Genomic DNA, 20,197 nt, shown 5'->3' with positions numbered 1-20,197 from the left:
TACTTTATAAAAAAGTTAATGATTACACATTTATATACATATATATATATATATATACATAAAATAAATAAGTAAATGTTAATAAGTAGGTATGTTAAAAGACTAAATAATGATTAATTAATTTTGAGTGTGGACATTTCAGATATATTTATACCTTTAAGATAACGCTGATTTATGATAAAATATGATAATTGTGTAATTGAATAAGTTTAATTTATTGTATAAAACAAAATTAATATTGCGTTAGTCTTCTTCATACATTACGTTTTAAACCATAGTAATTTGTAGAAATAAATTTAAAGTATTTTTTCTAAGTGCATATAAGCTGAAAACGGTAAATTATGTAAGTATAATAAATATTATTTTTATTTAGTTTTATATTTTGGAGGTTTTTTATTTATTATATTCACAGCTATTATACATAGAAGAATGGGTGATAGATTTTTAATTACTAATTAATAAGCATTTGAGAAAGTTACAACTCCGAAATCTAACTAGATACTTATAAATTAAAATTTAATAATTTAATTTATATTAATGATATTTTAATTACATTTTTTAAATAATATTTTAAAAATGTGTATATAAATTAACATGACTTTATAAAATTAAAAAATATTAATAATAATAATAAGGCAACTGTATAACACAGTTTAATAGTTCATAATTCATTAAAAATACATATAGGTATCGATGTAGTGCTGTATGATATTTTATTTTATTTTTAATTAGCATTCATAATAAATAATGTTAACAGAACTTTTTCTTAGGCTTAATAAATACCAATTTATTGAGTTCAATCAAGAAGAATATTTAAAAATGTTCACTTTTTATAGAAAAATGAAAATATAGGTACTGCTATGTGGATTTAATAAATTATTTTTAAGTTCAAGTCAATTTAAATTCTAATAAAATGCTGATAAATTTCTTTTTATTATACGCTAAATTATTTACGAAAAATATGACTAATATAATATAATTGAAAACTTTTATGTTTAAAATTGTTTCATCTCTTATTTTTAGTTATAAAGTTAATATAATTTTGAATACTTTATTTTTAATTTAAAATTATATTTAATTTGTATAATTAACGTGCTGAAGAAAAAAATTGTTATTAAGATTTAATAATCCATTTTATACGTACATTAATGTATAAACTATATAAGCTAGTATACGTTTTAAATCATTAACAACAACATATGAACAGACAATGTATTACAAGTATTTTCATGTAAATTGGATTTTCAAAACGCCTATTTTTGATGGGCTATTTAATATGAGTATCCAATATACTCATCAACAAGCCAGCAGCCACGTTTTCTTAAATCATTATACAATCTACGATTTGTCTTTTTGACTTAACTAATTGCAAACATTGTGCTTTAAACTTTACATTACTCTAGTATAAATACTTATATATGGACATAATATTAAATTGGTGCAGACTAGTTTTGTTTAATAATAAGTAGGTAATATAGCTGATTATATAAAACTATATAATATTATACTATGTATACAATAAATTAGTTTATATTATTTTTAAATATTTACTGAAGGTAAATCTTCCGTTATAAAATAATTTCAATCAAAGTCCAAGTACAAATGTCCAATAATCAAATACCATATTAAATAATAATAACAACAATAATATAATAACCATGGTGTATTCATTAGATTTATAAATATAGTTTAAATATAATTTTTATATCAACATATTTTTAAAGTGAATGAATTGATAAAATTGATAAAAAAATTAATACCTATATGTGTACCTACCATCTATGTACATTGTAAATGTAAATTATAATAAATCTTACGAGAAAATAAGCTCGTTAGTGTAAAATCACCTGTTATCTCATATCACACATAATTTTATATAAAAAAAAAAAAAAAACAATAATAAGTTATCGATTACAGACAACATGTGTATCAACACATGTAGTAATGGTGAATGTCTATGCAACAAATAGCTAGTATATTATACATGTTTTATAGTGATAAACTAGTGAATAAATTGTGAATAAACCCAGTGATGTTTATCGCGTCGTTAAATATTAGTGTTTCTTCGAGTTTTATAATAATTGTCTAATATACTGGTCCGATAATTGGGAAAATAATGAGGGAACGCCGAGTATAATATTGTTCCGCTCACACTTGCAAAATTTTCAGCCAGTTGTATGGTTTTGATCAATTAAAAAAAAATTGTTATTGTTAAATTCGTTTCGTTCTAATGGCTAAAGGTTCGTCTTCTGGTGGTAGCCAAAGCCCTAGGAGGAAAAACGGAAAATCTAGTAGAGTTAACAGAAACCAACCGACCTTAAATGGATCAGATACAGTATGTAATTACGAACCTTATTATTACATAAATGTTAAATTGAAGAATAAACTTTAGAAACTTATTTATACAATAATCATAATTATTCAAAGAGTCAGTAATGTCATATTAATACGTACGATAATTCGGAAAAACTAAGCCAATAATATAAATATCTTCAAATTACTTAATGTCATAAAACAGTAAACTATTTAAATTTAACTATTAATTATTATTTTTTGGCAATTTGTTATCTACTAAAAATTGTGACTAATTAACATAACGGATATATTAGCTCTATAAAATAATTAATTAATATAATATCTTATATTTTTCAAATTAATTAGTATTATTTAAACATATTATTTAATTTTAGGTAGACAATTATTTATATAATGACAACATTTAACAATAATAATAATAATAATATAAAACACTAAGCTTGATATTCTTAAATATATTAAATATATATAAATAAGTTTAAAAAAATATGTGCCATATAATTGTAAAATTATTTATCCTTGTCATACTTTATATTTTAAATTGTGTCTGATAAATATTATAAATATGTATAATTTTAAAAGAAATGTTACATATTTTTAAAACGAGGTCATATTATTATTTTATGTAGAAATCACTTATTAGTAGGTATATAAACTAATTAGTACTTGCATTATTATTATTATAAATGTAATGAAAATTAATAAGTGATGAGTTCTGATGATAAACAAATAAAGCATTCATTATATTTTATAGTTCATTGGTACAAAATATGAAATATTATTAAGTTTATAGATATTATAATGGAGATTCTATGTTTTGCATAGTGAATAGCCTATATGTATATTATTTCAATTATACCTATAATCTGTATAATACAGGGAATTTAAAATGTACTATTGAATTTTGCCGTGGTAATTAACATAGTATGCTAATAATAAATATTATAGACATTTTTAAAACGTAATAAACGACTATTACAATTTTTTTTAAATTTGTAACAACATTGAATAACAGTTCTTTATGTATTAAAACCAAAAATTAGTTTATAATACATTATATTAAAGTTGGTATTTATTTTTATATATTATTATTTTAAAGTTATTACACCTATTGCACAATATAATTAACAATAAATAATATTTCATCTTAATATTTATCATAGAATATATATATTTTACTTTTAAGTAAAATAAAGAAATATTGGTTGTTGTTTATTGACTTACTTTGAGACCAGACCATTTGAGTCCATTAATCAAATGAGTGAATAAGGCGATAGACCCATAAAAATACACATATTATTTTTTGAAAAATTTAAAATATTTATTGAGATTTTAACTTAAAAATACATTTGCACTCAAATATGTATATATGTTTATATAAGAAATATAATATTATGTAATTTAATGTACGGATAATAAAAAAATATTTTAACATTTACAAATTTAATTTTTTTTTACTTATTGAAATAGCCTAGGTGCCTAACTAATAGATTATCGATAGAAATCCATCTAAGTAGTGGTTTTCTCTTCTTTGGTCTTGGTACCGTGAACAGCGGTTTTATGTATGTACATATTTTATTTATTTATCGAATTTTCAAATTACGGTTATCGGGGTATTAACCGGCGTAGTAAGTTTAATAGATACATTTTTTCTGTTTATCGGTATACGTGCAAATTGGATCAGCTGATTTGAATCTAATGGGTAAATGTGTCTATTAACCATGAGTCTAATTTGATAGTCTCAAGCTGTGTTCTTAGACTCTTCTATACTCGTTATATATTTGTTTATTTGTTAAGATGATGCCATCAGGGTGGAATTTAAAAGTAACACATTTCGTTATTAGAAAACCATAAGTAAATCTGACGACGACGTGATTGGTTCTATTTCGATTTCTGTTTTTTTGATTAAGATTCCAGTACTTTAATTTCTTTTCAATCAACTGAATTATTTGGCTTAATTTAAAAATTTAATCGATTAATTGTTACAAATTGAGTAAGTACAAGGAACTTTGTTTAATTTGACTTTTCAAGTCAAACGTATGTAGATGTATAGAAATAACTACTGACCATATTTATAAATTTATTATACTGTAATATTATGTTTTTTTAGATTAATTTGATTGTTGGTGGTTTAAATGGTGTACATTATGAATATGTTATCAAGGATATTTTCATTAATAATTCACTTATTAATATATAAAAACAAAAAATTCGAAATTCAATCATACGTACATCAATAGTCCTAGAATTAAGCATATAGTTTATTATAAATAAATAAAATATAATAATATCAATGACGATATTTTAAATCTGGACTATTTTTTTTTTTATGTTAGGACAATTAATATTGGCTAAATACTTTTTTTTTATCTAGATGATTATGCTTTGTAGGTGTGTATATCTAAAATTCCCAGGTGGTCGTCCATCCGGGAAGTACTAACAGATCCGTTAGCGTTTTATGCTTGACTATTATATTGACATTATTTTTATAATAAATTTGTGTCACATGCTCAAGTAACTTCATCGCACACGCGCACAATTATATTAAATTATCATTCTTAGATCTTATTAAAATTTATAATTGAATAAAATATCTTAATGGTTAATGTTTTACTAAAATAATATTGAAATAAATGTAATTAACTATTGTCACCTAGAAATGTGTTATTAACATTGATAAATCATAAACGTACATCGAATTTTAAAACCCATAAAATAATATATCAAACATTTTATGAATTGATCCATATTACATATTATGACATGCAATGGTAATACATTATATTATATTATATCTAACAATATAAGATAAACATATTTCAACTTTGAGCAAACCTAATATATTTTTGCGCAGAATTTGAATTTTGTCTTTTTAAATTGAAACCATAGCACATGTCTGGTGATGTTTTATTGACGTTTTTTTTCCACTTAAGAATTGCAGTATAATAGTATAACTTACTGTATACTTGCGCACTCACTTAGAAATTGGGCATTGTTCCCACAGCTCTCGTAGGAGGGTGCCAGAACAAAAAAAAAACAAAACAAAAATAAAATAAAAAACGCCAGACTAGCGAGATAATAATAATAATAAAAAAGAGGTACTTGCTAATGTCACCGAAATGTCCGGTCGCCAGCTGTACGGCCAAAGAAAACTTGAGTAAATATTTAACACAGTGTATAAAAAATTGTTTGAACGGAAAGAACCTATATTCATTTGACATATGCCACCATATACCCGTTATTATTTTTCAAACACTATAAACTCAAATTAGGCACTTTTCGAGTGTTTATCGTGTTTCAATATAATATTATGTTATATCTGATCGTTACCCGTTCGCGTGGGTTTAGTAAACCGGAAAGGGTGGAGTTGAGTGTTATTGTTCTTTTTCCATGTTTGCAATGTTGGAATACTTTGTACACACGTCTTCTGTTGAAACTAAGACAAAAGTGTCGAGTTGACCAAAAAATTGAATGTTAATTTTTTTATCAGTTGAACAACGGAAAAAAGCGATTAACACGTAATTTTAAAAATACTCTTTTTTAATACCGAATCAATAATAACATCTGTGTCAACTATACGTTTGTTTTTTTCTCTGAATTGAATTAATTTAAAAATATTTGCAAGCTTACCTATAAACTCAGTGTGCGTTTCGTTCGTAAATAAAACTGAAGAAATTCAAATAAAAAAGTATTTGTTAAATGGTAACGAAGAGGTATAGTATAAAATATAAGAAACCGTAATTCCAGAAAAAAAATCCTCTGTCATCATAAATATATTTTACTGGACATAAATGTGGCTATACAATATCAGAAATAGTGCCAAAAAATATAAAAGTCCGTAGAAACCCAAAAACGTTCTCGTGCAATTTATATATAAACAGAAATACGTTTGAATCTTTTTCGAACATAAACATATAATATATATGAAATATTGTATTTCGCTTAGAACAGTGTGTTGGAATTTGGAGTGTTGTAGTCAATTTATCGTTTATAAATAATTCTGTTATTTGATAACGCTTTATAATTTAATTCATCACTGTTATTTAGTACTTTACTTAATGGAGCACAAAAAATTAAAATATAATTGTATTTAGATTCAATGTTCGTTGATTCTAAGAAATAAGTGCCATAGTTTTATTTTCATTATTCAACGGTTTACGGGAAATCGAAAATGTTACTACTCGTTGTTGTCACCGGGTCAAAACGGCCTATATATTTATCTTTTGTGTATTAAAATTGGAGCCAATTGTGATTAAATAATTTATAACGCTTAAATTAATAATTTATTACTTTTTTTTTGTTTTGGAATTTATAACTCTAGACAAGTGTTAGTATATTTAACATTAAAATATAAAAGTGTGTTATTGAAATTAAAAAAAAAATATTAAGTAACTAACGAAATATTGTATTTAAATATTGTTCAATATTTAATGAATATAATATTACTTATTGCGAATCAGAATCGATTATATTATGTATAATTAGTATAAAAAATATTTATATACATTAATATATAATAAATTATGAATAGTACTTATTAGATTGGCTGCAATGGGGTACAGTATTGATGTCGTCACGTCACAATTTTATTCCTAAGCTGCATATCAATTTTTGTACTTCCAATATTTAGGAAAATATTTTATATCGTTTTAATTACACTATGCATATAAATATATACAACTTTTGGTTATAGAATATAGTATTTATTTTTTATTTTTTTTAAATTTAATATGAATCAAATTATAACCAACTTATACTATACTTTGAGCAGTTTGAGCTGTGTTAGTGCATAAATTGTCTGTGCTAGCGCCTAGCAATATAATGTTTAACTGTAAAAATTTAAACTAATATACATAATACATATTATATTTTAAATAATTTCTGAATTATATGTTTAATGTTTTTTAATTTTATTTTAAGGTGTTTAACTTACTTTTTATTATTAAACTATTATAATAATATAGTAATTGTTTTAAAAAATGTCATATTACAATCATATTTAATTATTTAAAAATAATATATTTTTAAAAAAGTGAAAATTTTTCGTAATAGTAGTGAATGTAGATGATTAAATGGATTACCTTGTATGATATGCGTATGGCGTGTTTCTTAAATTATACTACTATAGATAACGGTATATGATATAATTTTAAATTGATTCAAAAGTATACCTATCATATTATTACCAAAAAATATATTGGTAATAAATTTATGTGAAACATGTTCGTAAATCTTCAAGGATTTTATTAGGTTTGCTAAAATATACCTTAATGTATTTATGAAATTCTCGTAGCGTCAGCATCGTCTACACAATTTGTTCCGCGTACAATTTTCATATGATATAAATTGACTAATAACATATTGTGAAAATGACTAACTGTTGACTATAGCTGAAAGATTTTTGGAACGACTAACAGAATACAAATAATATTTGCACGGTAACATCGTACACTATTACCTATTATACACGTTCGAGTTGAGCGAAATCTAATTTAAGACTTAAGTGAAAACGCTTTATGGTACGATATTAATTAAAAATGTTCAATATCTAATTACATATTATATTTATATTTTAGATTAAAATGTTGCACAACGTATGGATACCTATAACCTGTACCGTTAAGGTTAAGAATTTACAATTACTTACAATTTCCAAAGTTAATCGATTTTCATTATCAAACTTTCTTATCGATGTAGACATATTATTATAAACTTACAAATATCATTAAATAACAATATTTATTATAGTTGGAAAAATTATGGAAATTCATTCACGGTCAAAAGGTTGCTTAGATAATTTCGTATTAATATCAGTTACTTTAATGAGAGTAAACAAATAATAACTATATTATATAATCATTATTTTTTCATTTATATAAGTACTCTTACACGATGACTATTATAATATTATAAATTCAGATATAAAAAGTACCCTTTCGGGAAATATATAAGTGTGAGCTCCCTCGAATACGTCTTTATAATATATTATGCGAAGGCGTATTATACACGTATTGGCAGGTATGTGAAAATAAAATCTACGATTTCCTATATTTGTGGTAAAATCATAGCGACGTTATGGTCGAACAAAATAATAATGACGACCGATGTGGATTTAACGATACGCTGTTCATCTCGTCGTCATTATTTATTATTATTATTACTTTATATCATAAGTTCCCCCGAAACGGTGTACGTTTATATACACGCTTGATACTAAAAACATAGCTGCGGGGCGTAGGACAAAACTATAGAAATAGAGCTGTTGTAGTCGAAGAGAATGAAATATGAATCTCAATGCGAAGATATTATTATTATTACGGAATACATTAACCAGGTTTAGGCACGTTGAACGGTTCTAATTTATTATGTTTATAAATTTATAAAATAGTCGGCTAAGTTTATCGATGTATTTGTCTTCTATACAGTTGTATTAAAAATTGGATTTTCTTAAAAAAAATATCATAAAATTTTGCCACTCGCATATCAATTTTCTTCTAATTTCTTACACAATTATATAGCTTTGTTGTTATACTATTCATTTTCTGTCCCTCTTCGCATTCATAAAAATATGTGTGCGCGCCCTCAAACACACACACACACACACACGCACGTGAACATATATTATGTACATTGATATATTATGATGATGATAGTAATATTACCGTTGTCGCAGCGTTTGTGGGAGCGCAACAGGACTTTTAATCCGATTCCGGTATTGTATGCGCGCTGCTACAAATCCTCCCGCCGCCGCCGCCGCGTTCAGAGCTATTATAATTGATTCGTGACTCTTTCCCGGGACAGATCGGTGCGGGCAAGGCATGTAGGTATCCGATATAAAGCACGCGCCCCGAGGGTAAAAATTCGCGGACCGGACCGGGAGGGAGGCGGTCGGAATGGAAAGTCGTAATTCTTTTCTTTTCCTCCACCCAGCGCCGCGGCGTTTTTCGCTTTTATTCCATTTTCTCCCTAATATACCTACGCGCCTACGCAGTCGGAGGTTCGTCGCTTTCCACGTCCATCCATCTATTCCTCTCGTCCACTCTCTGCCACACACTACTCACTACCTCTCCGTAGGTAGTTTCCTACTCACCGGCTGCAGCAAACCCCGTCACCGTACCGCTCGCCACCGCCGCCACCGCCGCCGTCGTCGTCGTCGTCTGGACGTACCGCAAAGGTTGTTCTGTGCCTCCTACGTTTATTGTATATATATATATATATATGATATAACCCACCTTTACGTACACGCGTACGTCGTATACATATTATACGAAACCGTACTGGCGAACGTCTTTTCAATCTGCGTCCCATTGTGTGGTGGGCGCGTGCTTTTCGGACCCGAACCGCCGTCGTTAGCGCGGCTTTTGCAACGGGCGCGACGCGAGAACAAGTCAGCAGTTTTCTCGTTCAATGCGCTCCGCCGGCGCGTCGTTATCTTTATAATTAAGGCCGACCGCGCGCGACGGACGCCCCCGCACGGTCTCCGCGCGCCATCGCCGTTATTATTATTATACGTGTATGTATAGCGAAAGAAAGCCGATTAAATACATCGGGTCTGCAGCCCGGCAGAAGAGATTATGATAATATAATATCAGTTTCTAGTTTTTATTATTATTATTTTTTTTTTTTCGAAGAGATTTCCTTTTCTTTTTTTTTTGTTTTGTTTAATTTGTTCGTCCGACTATTGTTTCCACCGCTTAAAAGTATTAAAATAAATACGTCGCGTGAATCTCCGACCAACTGCGCCAGTTTATCCAACGCCCGCCATACCACATAACTTTAGGATTTTAGTTTTAATTAATAGGGACGTCTCATCCGTATGACGTGTGTTGTTTTGCAAAAGTACGACATAGTAAAGTTGCGTTTTGCAGCGCCGATTTTAGGATTTTGTATTATTAGAGTGAATTCCCCTCCAAAACATAAATGTCAAAACATTATCTGCGTTTTTACGTTGGTTGTTTTGCAATTTTTTCATTTTGAAAATATTACAAATCTTTAATTTCAAAGTGATCATCACTTCGCTAAACATTTAACCGTCGTACAAAACACTAACGTAAAAACTCATATAATGTTTTTGTGTTTTTTTTTTATTATCAGTAAATTTACTCTAATATTTAAAACTTATGGATAAAATTATTTATGTTGAATAAAAATTTGGTATATTTTACGTTTGAGAAACAGAAATTGCATATTATTATGACTTATACTTAAATAACTCTCATAACTAATTATCCACGTGAAATACAAACGTGAATTTCCAAATAACCTTACAGTATAGAAAGTATAGAATAAACGGTATTCGTTTCATTAAGGTGCACCAAATATATAATAACATTTAGTTTGGTTTTGATAGATAAATTAAATACAACGAATGAATCTGCGTGCTTTATCGTTATTGTAATTCTGTATGATATGTAATCGTATTATTTATTATACGTACTTAACGTATTGAGATTCCGCAACAAATATTTTACTCAAACTATCTGGTATACTGACTTTATAAAAAAAATATTAAAAAACATTAATATCGCAAATTATATAATATTATATTCAGTTATATTTTCCAAAATATATACGTTAAAAACGGTTTTAAACATTAAAAGTTTTTATAGTTTAATGGCCTCATAAATATATTTAACGTTTCGTTATTTATTCACGAATTTAGGATTTGTATTATTATATTTAAGCAAAGAGTTATTTGTTGTCTAAAATAAATTACAAAGATAAAATACGCTTTGTAAAATAATTTTGATTTTCATTACACATCAGTACTTAGTACTTAATTCGTTATGTAATTTATTTTCTTTGAATTTTGTTTGAGTGCTTTTTTTTTAATTTACCTAAAATAAGTAGAAACATGATTTTTAAATTTATTATTTTTTAAGTGAAAAGTATACTCACCACACGCATAATTATGTTACATTAGATCTTTCAACGTAGGCATAATAGACATGTGAACATATTATAATATAATATTAATATATATACCTATAATTTAAAATAAACTGACTTATTAAAATTTTTCGTTGTGAATAAGTAAGTTCATCTTTTGATTTACAATTTAAATAGGGACATCATATCAAATTATACGGATTAATACGTGGCCATATACTACTTAAAAAATCTAATATTAGCAAATTAGGAGTTATGCATATATATCTATGCACATAGTAATTACATTTTATAAAAGAATGGTACATCAAAACTTTGTGTGTAGATTATATTATTTTAAAAATGTCATCAAAATATATAATACGGAACCAAATTTAATGCATTTTTAATAATAATGTAATAAATCGGTATTTATAAAATGAAATAATTGTCATGGTTTATCTCATTATATATAACACCACTATGATATATTATCCTGTTTATTTTATTTATTCAGAGATTTTTGGGTATACACATAATATTTATATTAAGTATACAGTATACAAAATTCTTCTCTTTATAATGCGTTCACATTTATAATGTTTTGTAAATATTTTAGTTTAACGAAAGAATAATATTGATATAAGTAATTTATTGCAGAAATAAGTACACATTATTTTGAAAATAAATTGGTAGTTATTTGAGTATGACTGCGTTAAAAAAAAAAATAATACAAATAATAAAAATATACTTTTTATAAATAATTATTATAAGATCACTTTAAGTGTTATTCAAATTTATATTTATTTAAATGAATGATTTTTATATTTTATTAAATATTATGTATATTGTACAGCTATACAATAATACATTTAAAGCAGTAAAGCTAATCTTATTTTTAAATGACAATCGTTCATAAATTGTACTGAAAATAATTTAATGGTTTATTTTGTATTCAAATATTTATAAAATCAAACTATTTGATGTATTATAAATTATGAATGAAGTAAGTATGCCGCTTTTATGCTTTTATACCTACTAGTCTGACATCGAGTTAACCATTGCAAATAGATCTAAATAGCTGGGATATTATATATTTGTTTAAGATATACTTTTAAAGCACAGGCATCACGTGTCGTCACAAAAAAGTTTATTTATAAAATGTCTTAAATGTATTTCTGTAGAACTACACGAGTTAATGATTAAAATTAATTGTACTAGTTAGTGTAAATGTCATACTGATTGTTAACTTTTTCTCAATAGAAAAAAAATCATGTCTGTGACTGTGCTTGCAAACTAAAACGTTTTGATTTGGTTTAAAATTAATTGGTTAATGTTTTGAATTTAAATCGCACCAAAGGTTCTGTAAAGAAAACGAATTTAACTGATTTTGTCAGTTTTGAATGAGTCAAAATATAAAATATGTTACCTGCTGATTTAACCTCTTTAAATCATTTTTAATTAAATCCATTCAGTATTAATAATGAAATACTGGAAAAACAGATGTTTATAAATATTTAAATAAATTCTATCAGAATATTGATTCATAATTACTTTTCAGTATAATTTTTGCCGTATTATACTTGTTCACAAAAAATAAAAAAAATCATATAATTCCGAGTAAACCATTCAATATTGTAGAAAAAAAAACGATTTTTTTTTATATCTACAATTCTTTAAATACAAATAATATTCATTAAAAAGTGTTTGAATAAAATGAAATGTTTATCTATTTGAATTATAATGTTTTTGGTTAAACATGTACTGTGTATGAAAAAATCGTTTTTTATCGATATCAAACAACCGTAAAAATCATAGAAATGTTCCAGATGTCTGTGATTTATAGCGTTTTTAGATTATTCCTCCCTTTGTATTGTCAATTTACTTTAAATATTTTCCCTTTCCTTTGGTGTATTTTTTCGTTCGCATTTCCCCCTTGGTTTTATGTTGATAAACAATTACGTTAATATTTTCTTACTATATAAGGTGACATATTGTTTAACTTTTATAATATATAATTTCTTATTACATAACTGTATACTAAAATAAAAAATAAAATAACAAGTAGTGTATTCATTTATTTATTTTGATTTGTATCATAAACAAAATACTGTTATTAAAATATTATCACTTTTTTTTATATATATTTTCTTTAACTTACATTTTAAAATTAAAATCGATATTAATATATTGTATATACATATTTATAATTTATTTTTATATTTATCTATTTTAATCAAATATTTTAACTTCTGTTTAATTACTTTATAAGTACTTAATATAGGTAATAATATTGTAAATATCATTAAATTTGTCAAATTGCCCGTTTGGGCGTAAGTTAATAAAAATAAATTGATCTCAACCAATTTAATATAAAAATATTAATATATTTATTTTTTAAAGTATAATTAAATATTTTAATGTTTTATATTTAAATATTAAGTTATTAAGTTAATAAAAATTAAGTTAACATCAGTAAGTTTTATTGTAGTTAATGAATAAAATGCAAATTTTCATATTTTTTACACTTTGAACTCATTAGAAATCGGTATTTATTTTTATATAAATAAAATTGTTACCTGTAGCAATCTTTCATTTTATATATTTTAATCTCAAAAGTGCTCTGTTCAGACTTCATAAAAAAATATCAATGCTAAAACTTTTTATAAAATATATGTATATATATATATAAATATAATGTTTTATATTTTGTATACCTTTTTTGAAAAAAATATTTTGCTTTGACTTTTTATAATATTACTATTGTTTTACTAAATAAAATTTTTATGGATTCAGTTTATAATTAACAATAATTATTTACATCAGCCCATAAAAGGTTGGATTAAAGATAAAAAAAACATATTATTTAACCTAACCAAATACTATTATAGTTTCAGGTTTGATTATGTTTACTTATTTAAAAAGCTAAACTTTAAAAACATTTTATATTTTAATAGATAGTTTTTTTTCATTTAAGATCACAATCAAATTATGTTATAGGTCAAAATGCAATTATTATAAATTAATAAAGATAAAATAATGTCTGTTGGTATAATTAATTAATTAATTTTTTTTATATTTTTTTTATAACAATATATGTTGAAAATATTATTTATTAAAAACATTCAATAGTGGTAAGTTTAATGAATAACTTATTTTTATATCTGTTTTTTTTTTAGAATTATTCCAGAAATATGACCAACGCGCAAACGGATAATACAAAAACAGTACCATTGGCACCCCCTTCCGAACAGCAGCAATGGACAGTGAAAAATCCGATTCCTTTAATGTTAGAAATACTTATCATCTTTCAAATGTTCTTTGTTACGTTATTTTTCAAGATGTTCAGAGTGCTTTTGCCATCGTCGAAAAAATCTGTCAAGGGAAACGTCGTATTGGTAAATTATAATACATTCGTTTAATTATAATATGTTATTGAAATAGATATAGTTGACATTTAGTTAATTTAATTAAAATTATAGATAATCAAATGCAAAATTATAAGCAGATTTTGATTTGTTGAACTGTATACAATTTTTATATTGTATGTTATATTCGTAAACACAATGAGTAATATTTTGTGTTAGAACTATTTTTTTTTATTAAATTATAATGTGTAATTATATCATTATAATATCATAATATATAAATTTAAAATAATTAAAGAATTATTTAATTTAATAATATTAATATTCGAAGTACATATACAAATTATACAGTCTTTGCAAATTCCAATCAATGGTCTTTAGAACAACAACCAATGCTCCGTGGTATGTTATAGTAATTTAACTCTCCAGAATGACTTCAAAAGAATGACCATTCCTGATCAAGTATCTAAATTCTACAAATGATAACATAATAAACTACATAATCATTCAAATCCTCTTAAATAGAATTTATCCTGTCTAGACCTACCTTATACAACCTGTAGACTGAAAAGAAAATAGTCCAGGGAAATTTTAACTTAACTGTTATTCATACTATTTATAGTAAAAGAATTAATTCTCGTACTCAGACTTTAGATGATTTTTATTAATGTTATTATAAATTATATATAAATTATATCAATCTTTTTTCAATCGATACAAGTACCTATAAATAAACTATTTAACTATGACTAATAGAATATTCTAATGTTATTAGTTTTGTATACCATAATATTATAATATATAAATTAGTTAGAAATGCATGAAAAAACGCTTGAAATTAATAGTGACATATAGATATAAATATGTTATATACAAATTCAACAAGAGATAAACTTAATTAGAAATGTATATTATACATTCTATATATCTAAGTAATTTACACATTAATAAAATATTACTTAAATTTCGTTCGCAGTACTTTTACTCTGTAAAAGTGACTACTATATATTTTAAAATCTATAACTTTCCTAACTGTCTAAAATAACATGCATTATTATGATAATATTATAGTTAATATTATAATGTATTAATACTCAGCTATTTTATAGAAAATATGAATCACGGTTTAAATTACATCACAATTATTATTGAATACTATAACTATTTTATTAACGTTTTCTGATTTAATATTATTATGATAAAATAATGTTCAATCTGTTGTATGATTATAGTTATATGACTGATATGGTTCACTTTAATTTATGATACTTGAATTACTGGTTATGAGTTATTAATATTCAATTATATTCCAAATTTAAGTTATGATAATCAAGTAAATTATGGTAAAATGAACTTAACGAAGTGAATATCTGAATATGGATTTGATATGTATGTCGAAACTTTGTAAAACAACAGTGTACTCACACGATCGTTAAAGTATATTAACGTAATGCCATAGAATATATTATTAGTATAATAATATAATTTTATTGTTCGGTTGTTGCACACAGCGAGTCGAGTTCAAACACAGTTAAACGCATTTGACACTACGTGCCACTTTTCGATGACAGTTTTTTTTTTTACTAAATCGTGTGCAAATTGTAAATGTTCACAACAATGGTTCATATTGCGCGTATTAATAAGGGATTATAACCATAAAGAATTATCAGTAGAACCATACTATTTTGAAAACGATTGATTAAAACCTCAAAGAAAACCTGCTTGTTTAATTATTTTTTTAATTATCTATGTTCATAGATCACGGGTTCGGGAAGAGGACTTGGCCGTGAATTGGCCTTAGAGTTCGCCCAACTTGGCGCTAAGATAGCGTGCGTCGATGTGGATCAGACAAGCAATGAAGAGACAGTCAAACTCATCGAGTCCAAGATTCCGGGTGTGTCAGCCAAGGCATACACGGTTAATGTAGCAGTCAGCTCTGAAACGGCCGCACTGGCCGTCAAGGTTGAACTCGACCTAGGCCCGGTGGACATACTCATCAACAACGCGGCCGTCATCGTCGGTCACACGTTCCTCGGTGCCCAGGACCACACGATTTCTACCATCATCAACATAAACCTGCTCGGACAATTTTGGGTAAGTTAGTAAAAATCAAATTCGATTTATTAATTAAAAAAGAAAATAAACATATTACATTTAATAAAACACGCAGACTGTATCGAACTCGAAAATATGGAAAACCATTGGTCTAGTTCGAATTTTTGAAATTTGTGATCACTAAAATGTATATAATCTAAATACTATAATATACAATGTTTAACGTAAGCACCTAGCCAAGTTATAAAAATAGATAATTTGAAATGCAGTGGTATTGTTGATTTTTTATTCGGAGCTGCTGTTATTTGATGACATCTTATATTGGATTTTATAAACAAACATTTAAAATTACGTGAAACAATTTAACTTAACAGATAAGTATACTTTAAATAAACAAAGTGGTAACTTTGTGTACAATTTAAATTATTTAAATATGTTCATAAAAAACTACAAAATTAATACACTTATAAGAATTATTATATAAATACAAAAACGATATTCACGTAGGTTTTCTTTGTTATACTAATACATATTTAAAAATAATTATAATTAATAATGTTTATAATTGCCGTGGACATGTCATATTAAGAGCATCAATATGAATTAATCCTGACTGAGAGTCGATTTAATAACATTATTTTTCTAGTCAGAGTCCTACGACACCAAAGTTAATTTTTCATGATCAATTATTTGAACTGAAATATTTTCATTTGAACTGAAATAATTCACATTTAATTTTAAATAAATACATTTTAAACGAATTATAAATAATTATTATCTTTCAAATAATACTATCACATTTTAATTAAAAATAATGAAACCCAAACAACAGTCATTTTATTCAAATATTATAAATACTATCTTCATGATTTTAACAATAATTCATCACTGCATTATTTTTTCTCGTGGTTTAGATGATACGCTCGTTCTTGCCAAGTATGATGAAGAGGAATAGCGGTCACATTGTAGCCATTTCGTCAATTTCGTCTCTTAGTGGTGAGGCTAAGCTATCGGCTTATTCGGCTAGCAAATGGGGTATTAATGGTAAGCCAAATGCTACTTACTGCGATCGAACACTTTATTGTAGCTACCAACTTTTACGATTTGTATACTTTCTTTTTTCATATCATGTCTTTACCTGGAAATGTTGATATATTATTATTGTATAATTTGAAGTGCATTGTAATCAATTCAAAAATATTTTTTTGAATGTTACACAATTAATCATGCATAAAAGTATAGAGTTAAAATTTACAACGGGTTAGACATATTTTTTACTAGGTACTTATTTTTTTATCGTTATCGTTTTCAATTATTTTTTTTAACTTTTTTTTATAAATAGCACGTATTATATAATATTATATTTATATATATATATATATATATATATATATATTATATTATATTATTATACTTATACCTATTAAAAATAAAAGAAAAATATTTTGCTCATAAATATGAAATTCGGTATGATGTTATTCTATTAAGTAAAAAGACAAAAACCTTAAAAAAATTAATCATAATAATAAAAATCAGTAAAAAGTATTATTTTTTTTTTGTGATTTCTTCAAAATCACTTACAAAAACATCTCTTATGATATCACTTATGATAATCATTTAGTGTTATTCATGTCTTGTTTGCAACGAATTTGTTTCTAGGAATGATGGAAAGTCTCAGAGAGGAACTCCGGGAGCATTCACACAATGCAATCCATACCACTGTTGTGATACCACGATTAATAAATACGAGTGCTGATTATATGAAATCCATCAACAGCAGGTATTACCATTAATCGTTAAATATAACTATACGATAAAAGATAATAAGCCAATTTTCTTCGTTTAATTTTTTACTTGCTCTATTATAAAACTATATAACTTTCTATATATTAATATTAATTGACATCATTTAAACAATTGATGCATAATTTTTAATCCCGAATTGGTTGTGCAAAATGAAAAACTCCATGATAGTTAATACAGAAATTACTAAGTTTATAAGTTTTCTTTCTTAACAGTAATTAATTTTAATTAATTTTTAATATTTTACCAATAGACAATCCAGTTAATACTATTAATATTTATAAGTCGATCGTTTATTTATATATTATAACTATTACAAATTATATTTTTTTATATTTGAGTTCTAATATTTAATTCATATAGTTTAGAAATACTAAGCTTAAATCATTAACAGTAAATTAAACATAAGTATTTAAATTTTTCATTGATGAGTGATATGTGTATACTGTATATCTATAGATTACAATTTATCAGCACATAATTGTCCAAGATCACTGTCTTATGATAGATACTATTATACTTACTATTTTATTAGAATATACACAACTATAAATATTAATAGACCGAAACCTGTATTATAAATAATTATTAAAAAGTTTTAGTTTGATAGGTGTTTGTGATTAATGTCATATAAGTTTTAAATAATTATAGATGTTAAGTCGGATGCTTATGTTATGATAATCGTTTTTCAGGTTGCCGGTGTTGAGTATTGAACATGCCGCTAAATCTACGGTCCGCGGGATTTTGGCAAATGAGGTTGAATTTACTATTCCTCGCATGACATATTTTGCAAATGTTATTCGAAAGTAAGTAACTTAGTAAATGCATTTTTTTATTTATGTAAAACTAATTTGTTTTGTTTTTCTTCAGACTCTTTCCCGTAAATATTTCTGATTCGATAAAAAATATTTTCTATGTAAAAATCACTTTACCACCACGAGAATATCAAGACAATATGCCTAATATGTCGATCATTAATCATACTGTAGCAACGAACTAAAAACAACGTTTGTATAATTTGTGTTTGTTTTTAATTTATTTATTTTAAAATAATATTATATCTTGTTGTTAATCAATGAATCACACCGTACTTATTTTGAAGTTACAGCTGATAACGTATAATATTTTAAACGATTTTGTTTTAATTAAATTATATAAATCCAAATTAATTAATTAAATTGGCTGATTTGTACACAATTTTATAGTTGAAACTATCATATCATTATGGGTAAATTATATCATATTTTATTTATATTATATCAATTTTATTATTAATGGAATTTTTAAGTCTTATATAAATTATAAAATATTTGTTATTTATACGTGTTTATTTATTATTAAAGTAAAGAAAATTATTTAAGGTATTTTTATTTATTTAAAACTGTGTTAGCATTTTATGGAAAATAAAGTCGGTACCTGTTTGAAATTATAAAAAAAAATAATTTATTATCTTTATTGTAAAAAACTCAATTCACCGACTAACGAATTTATATTTCAATTTTGAGAGTAAATTTTAACGGAACGACTGTTGGCTCCAAGTGTTGTAGAATTGAAATAATTTTCTTAATACAATTTTAATTTAATTGGTTAATTATTTTATAAAACAAAAGTTAAGAATACAATTATAGTTGTATGACTTGATGGTGCTGTGATCTTGTGGATACAATGGCTATGATACATTTGACAATTATATAGTTCTGACATCTTATGTATGGCGTTCCTGTACATATTTTTCTGAACTTCTTTTGAATAAACTTTCATTGAAATTCATAAAATTTTATTTTTTT

The 20,197-nt window shown here is 25.2% G+C and overlaps 1 protein-coding gene across 2 annotated transcripts; it reads left to right on the top strand.

The window, feature by feature from the left end:
* Positions 1-229: 229 nt before the first annotated feature.
* Positions 230-19,765, top strand: LOC132922406 (short-chain dehydrogenase/reductase family 16C member 6-like). Of its 2 annotated transcripts, none has more exons than XM_060985908.1 (7): positions 230-343; positions 14,364-14,582; positions 16,311-16,646; positions 17,522-17,651; positions 18,267-18,387; positions 19,103-19,216; positions 19,281-19,765. In XM_060985908.1, exons 2-7 carry the CDS (start codon positions 14,379-14,381, stop codon positions 19,408-19,410), a joined length of 1,035 nt encoding a protein of 344 aa, XP_060841891.1. In that variant the 5' UTR covers positions 230-343; positions 14,364-14,378; the 3' UTR covers positions 19,411-19,765. The 2 variants fall into 2 exon arrangements, with proteins under 2 accessions (XP_060841891.1, XP_060841890.1); XM_060985907.1 differs by lacking the exon at positions 230-343 and adding an exon at positions 1,949-2,335.
* Positions 19,766-20,197: the final 432 nt, after the last annotated feature.

Source organism: Rhopalosiphum padi, chromosome 2 (genome assembly GCF_020882245.1).
Source record: "Rhopalosiphum padi isolate XX-2018 chromosome 2, ASM2088224v1, whole genome shotgun sequence".
Taxonomy (NCBI): domain Eukaryota; kingdom Metazoa; phylum Arthropoda; class Insecta; order Hemiptera; family Aphididae; genus Rhopalosiphum; species Rhopalosiphum padi.
The sequence above is the reverse complement of the archived record's forward strand: the minus strand, read 5'-3'. Positions and strand labels throughout refer to the sequence as shown.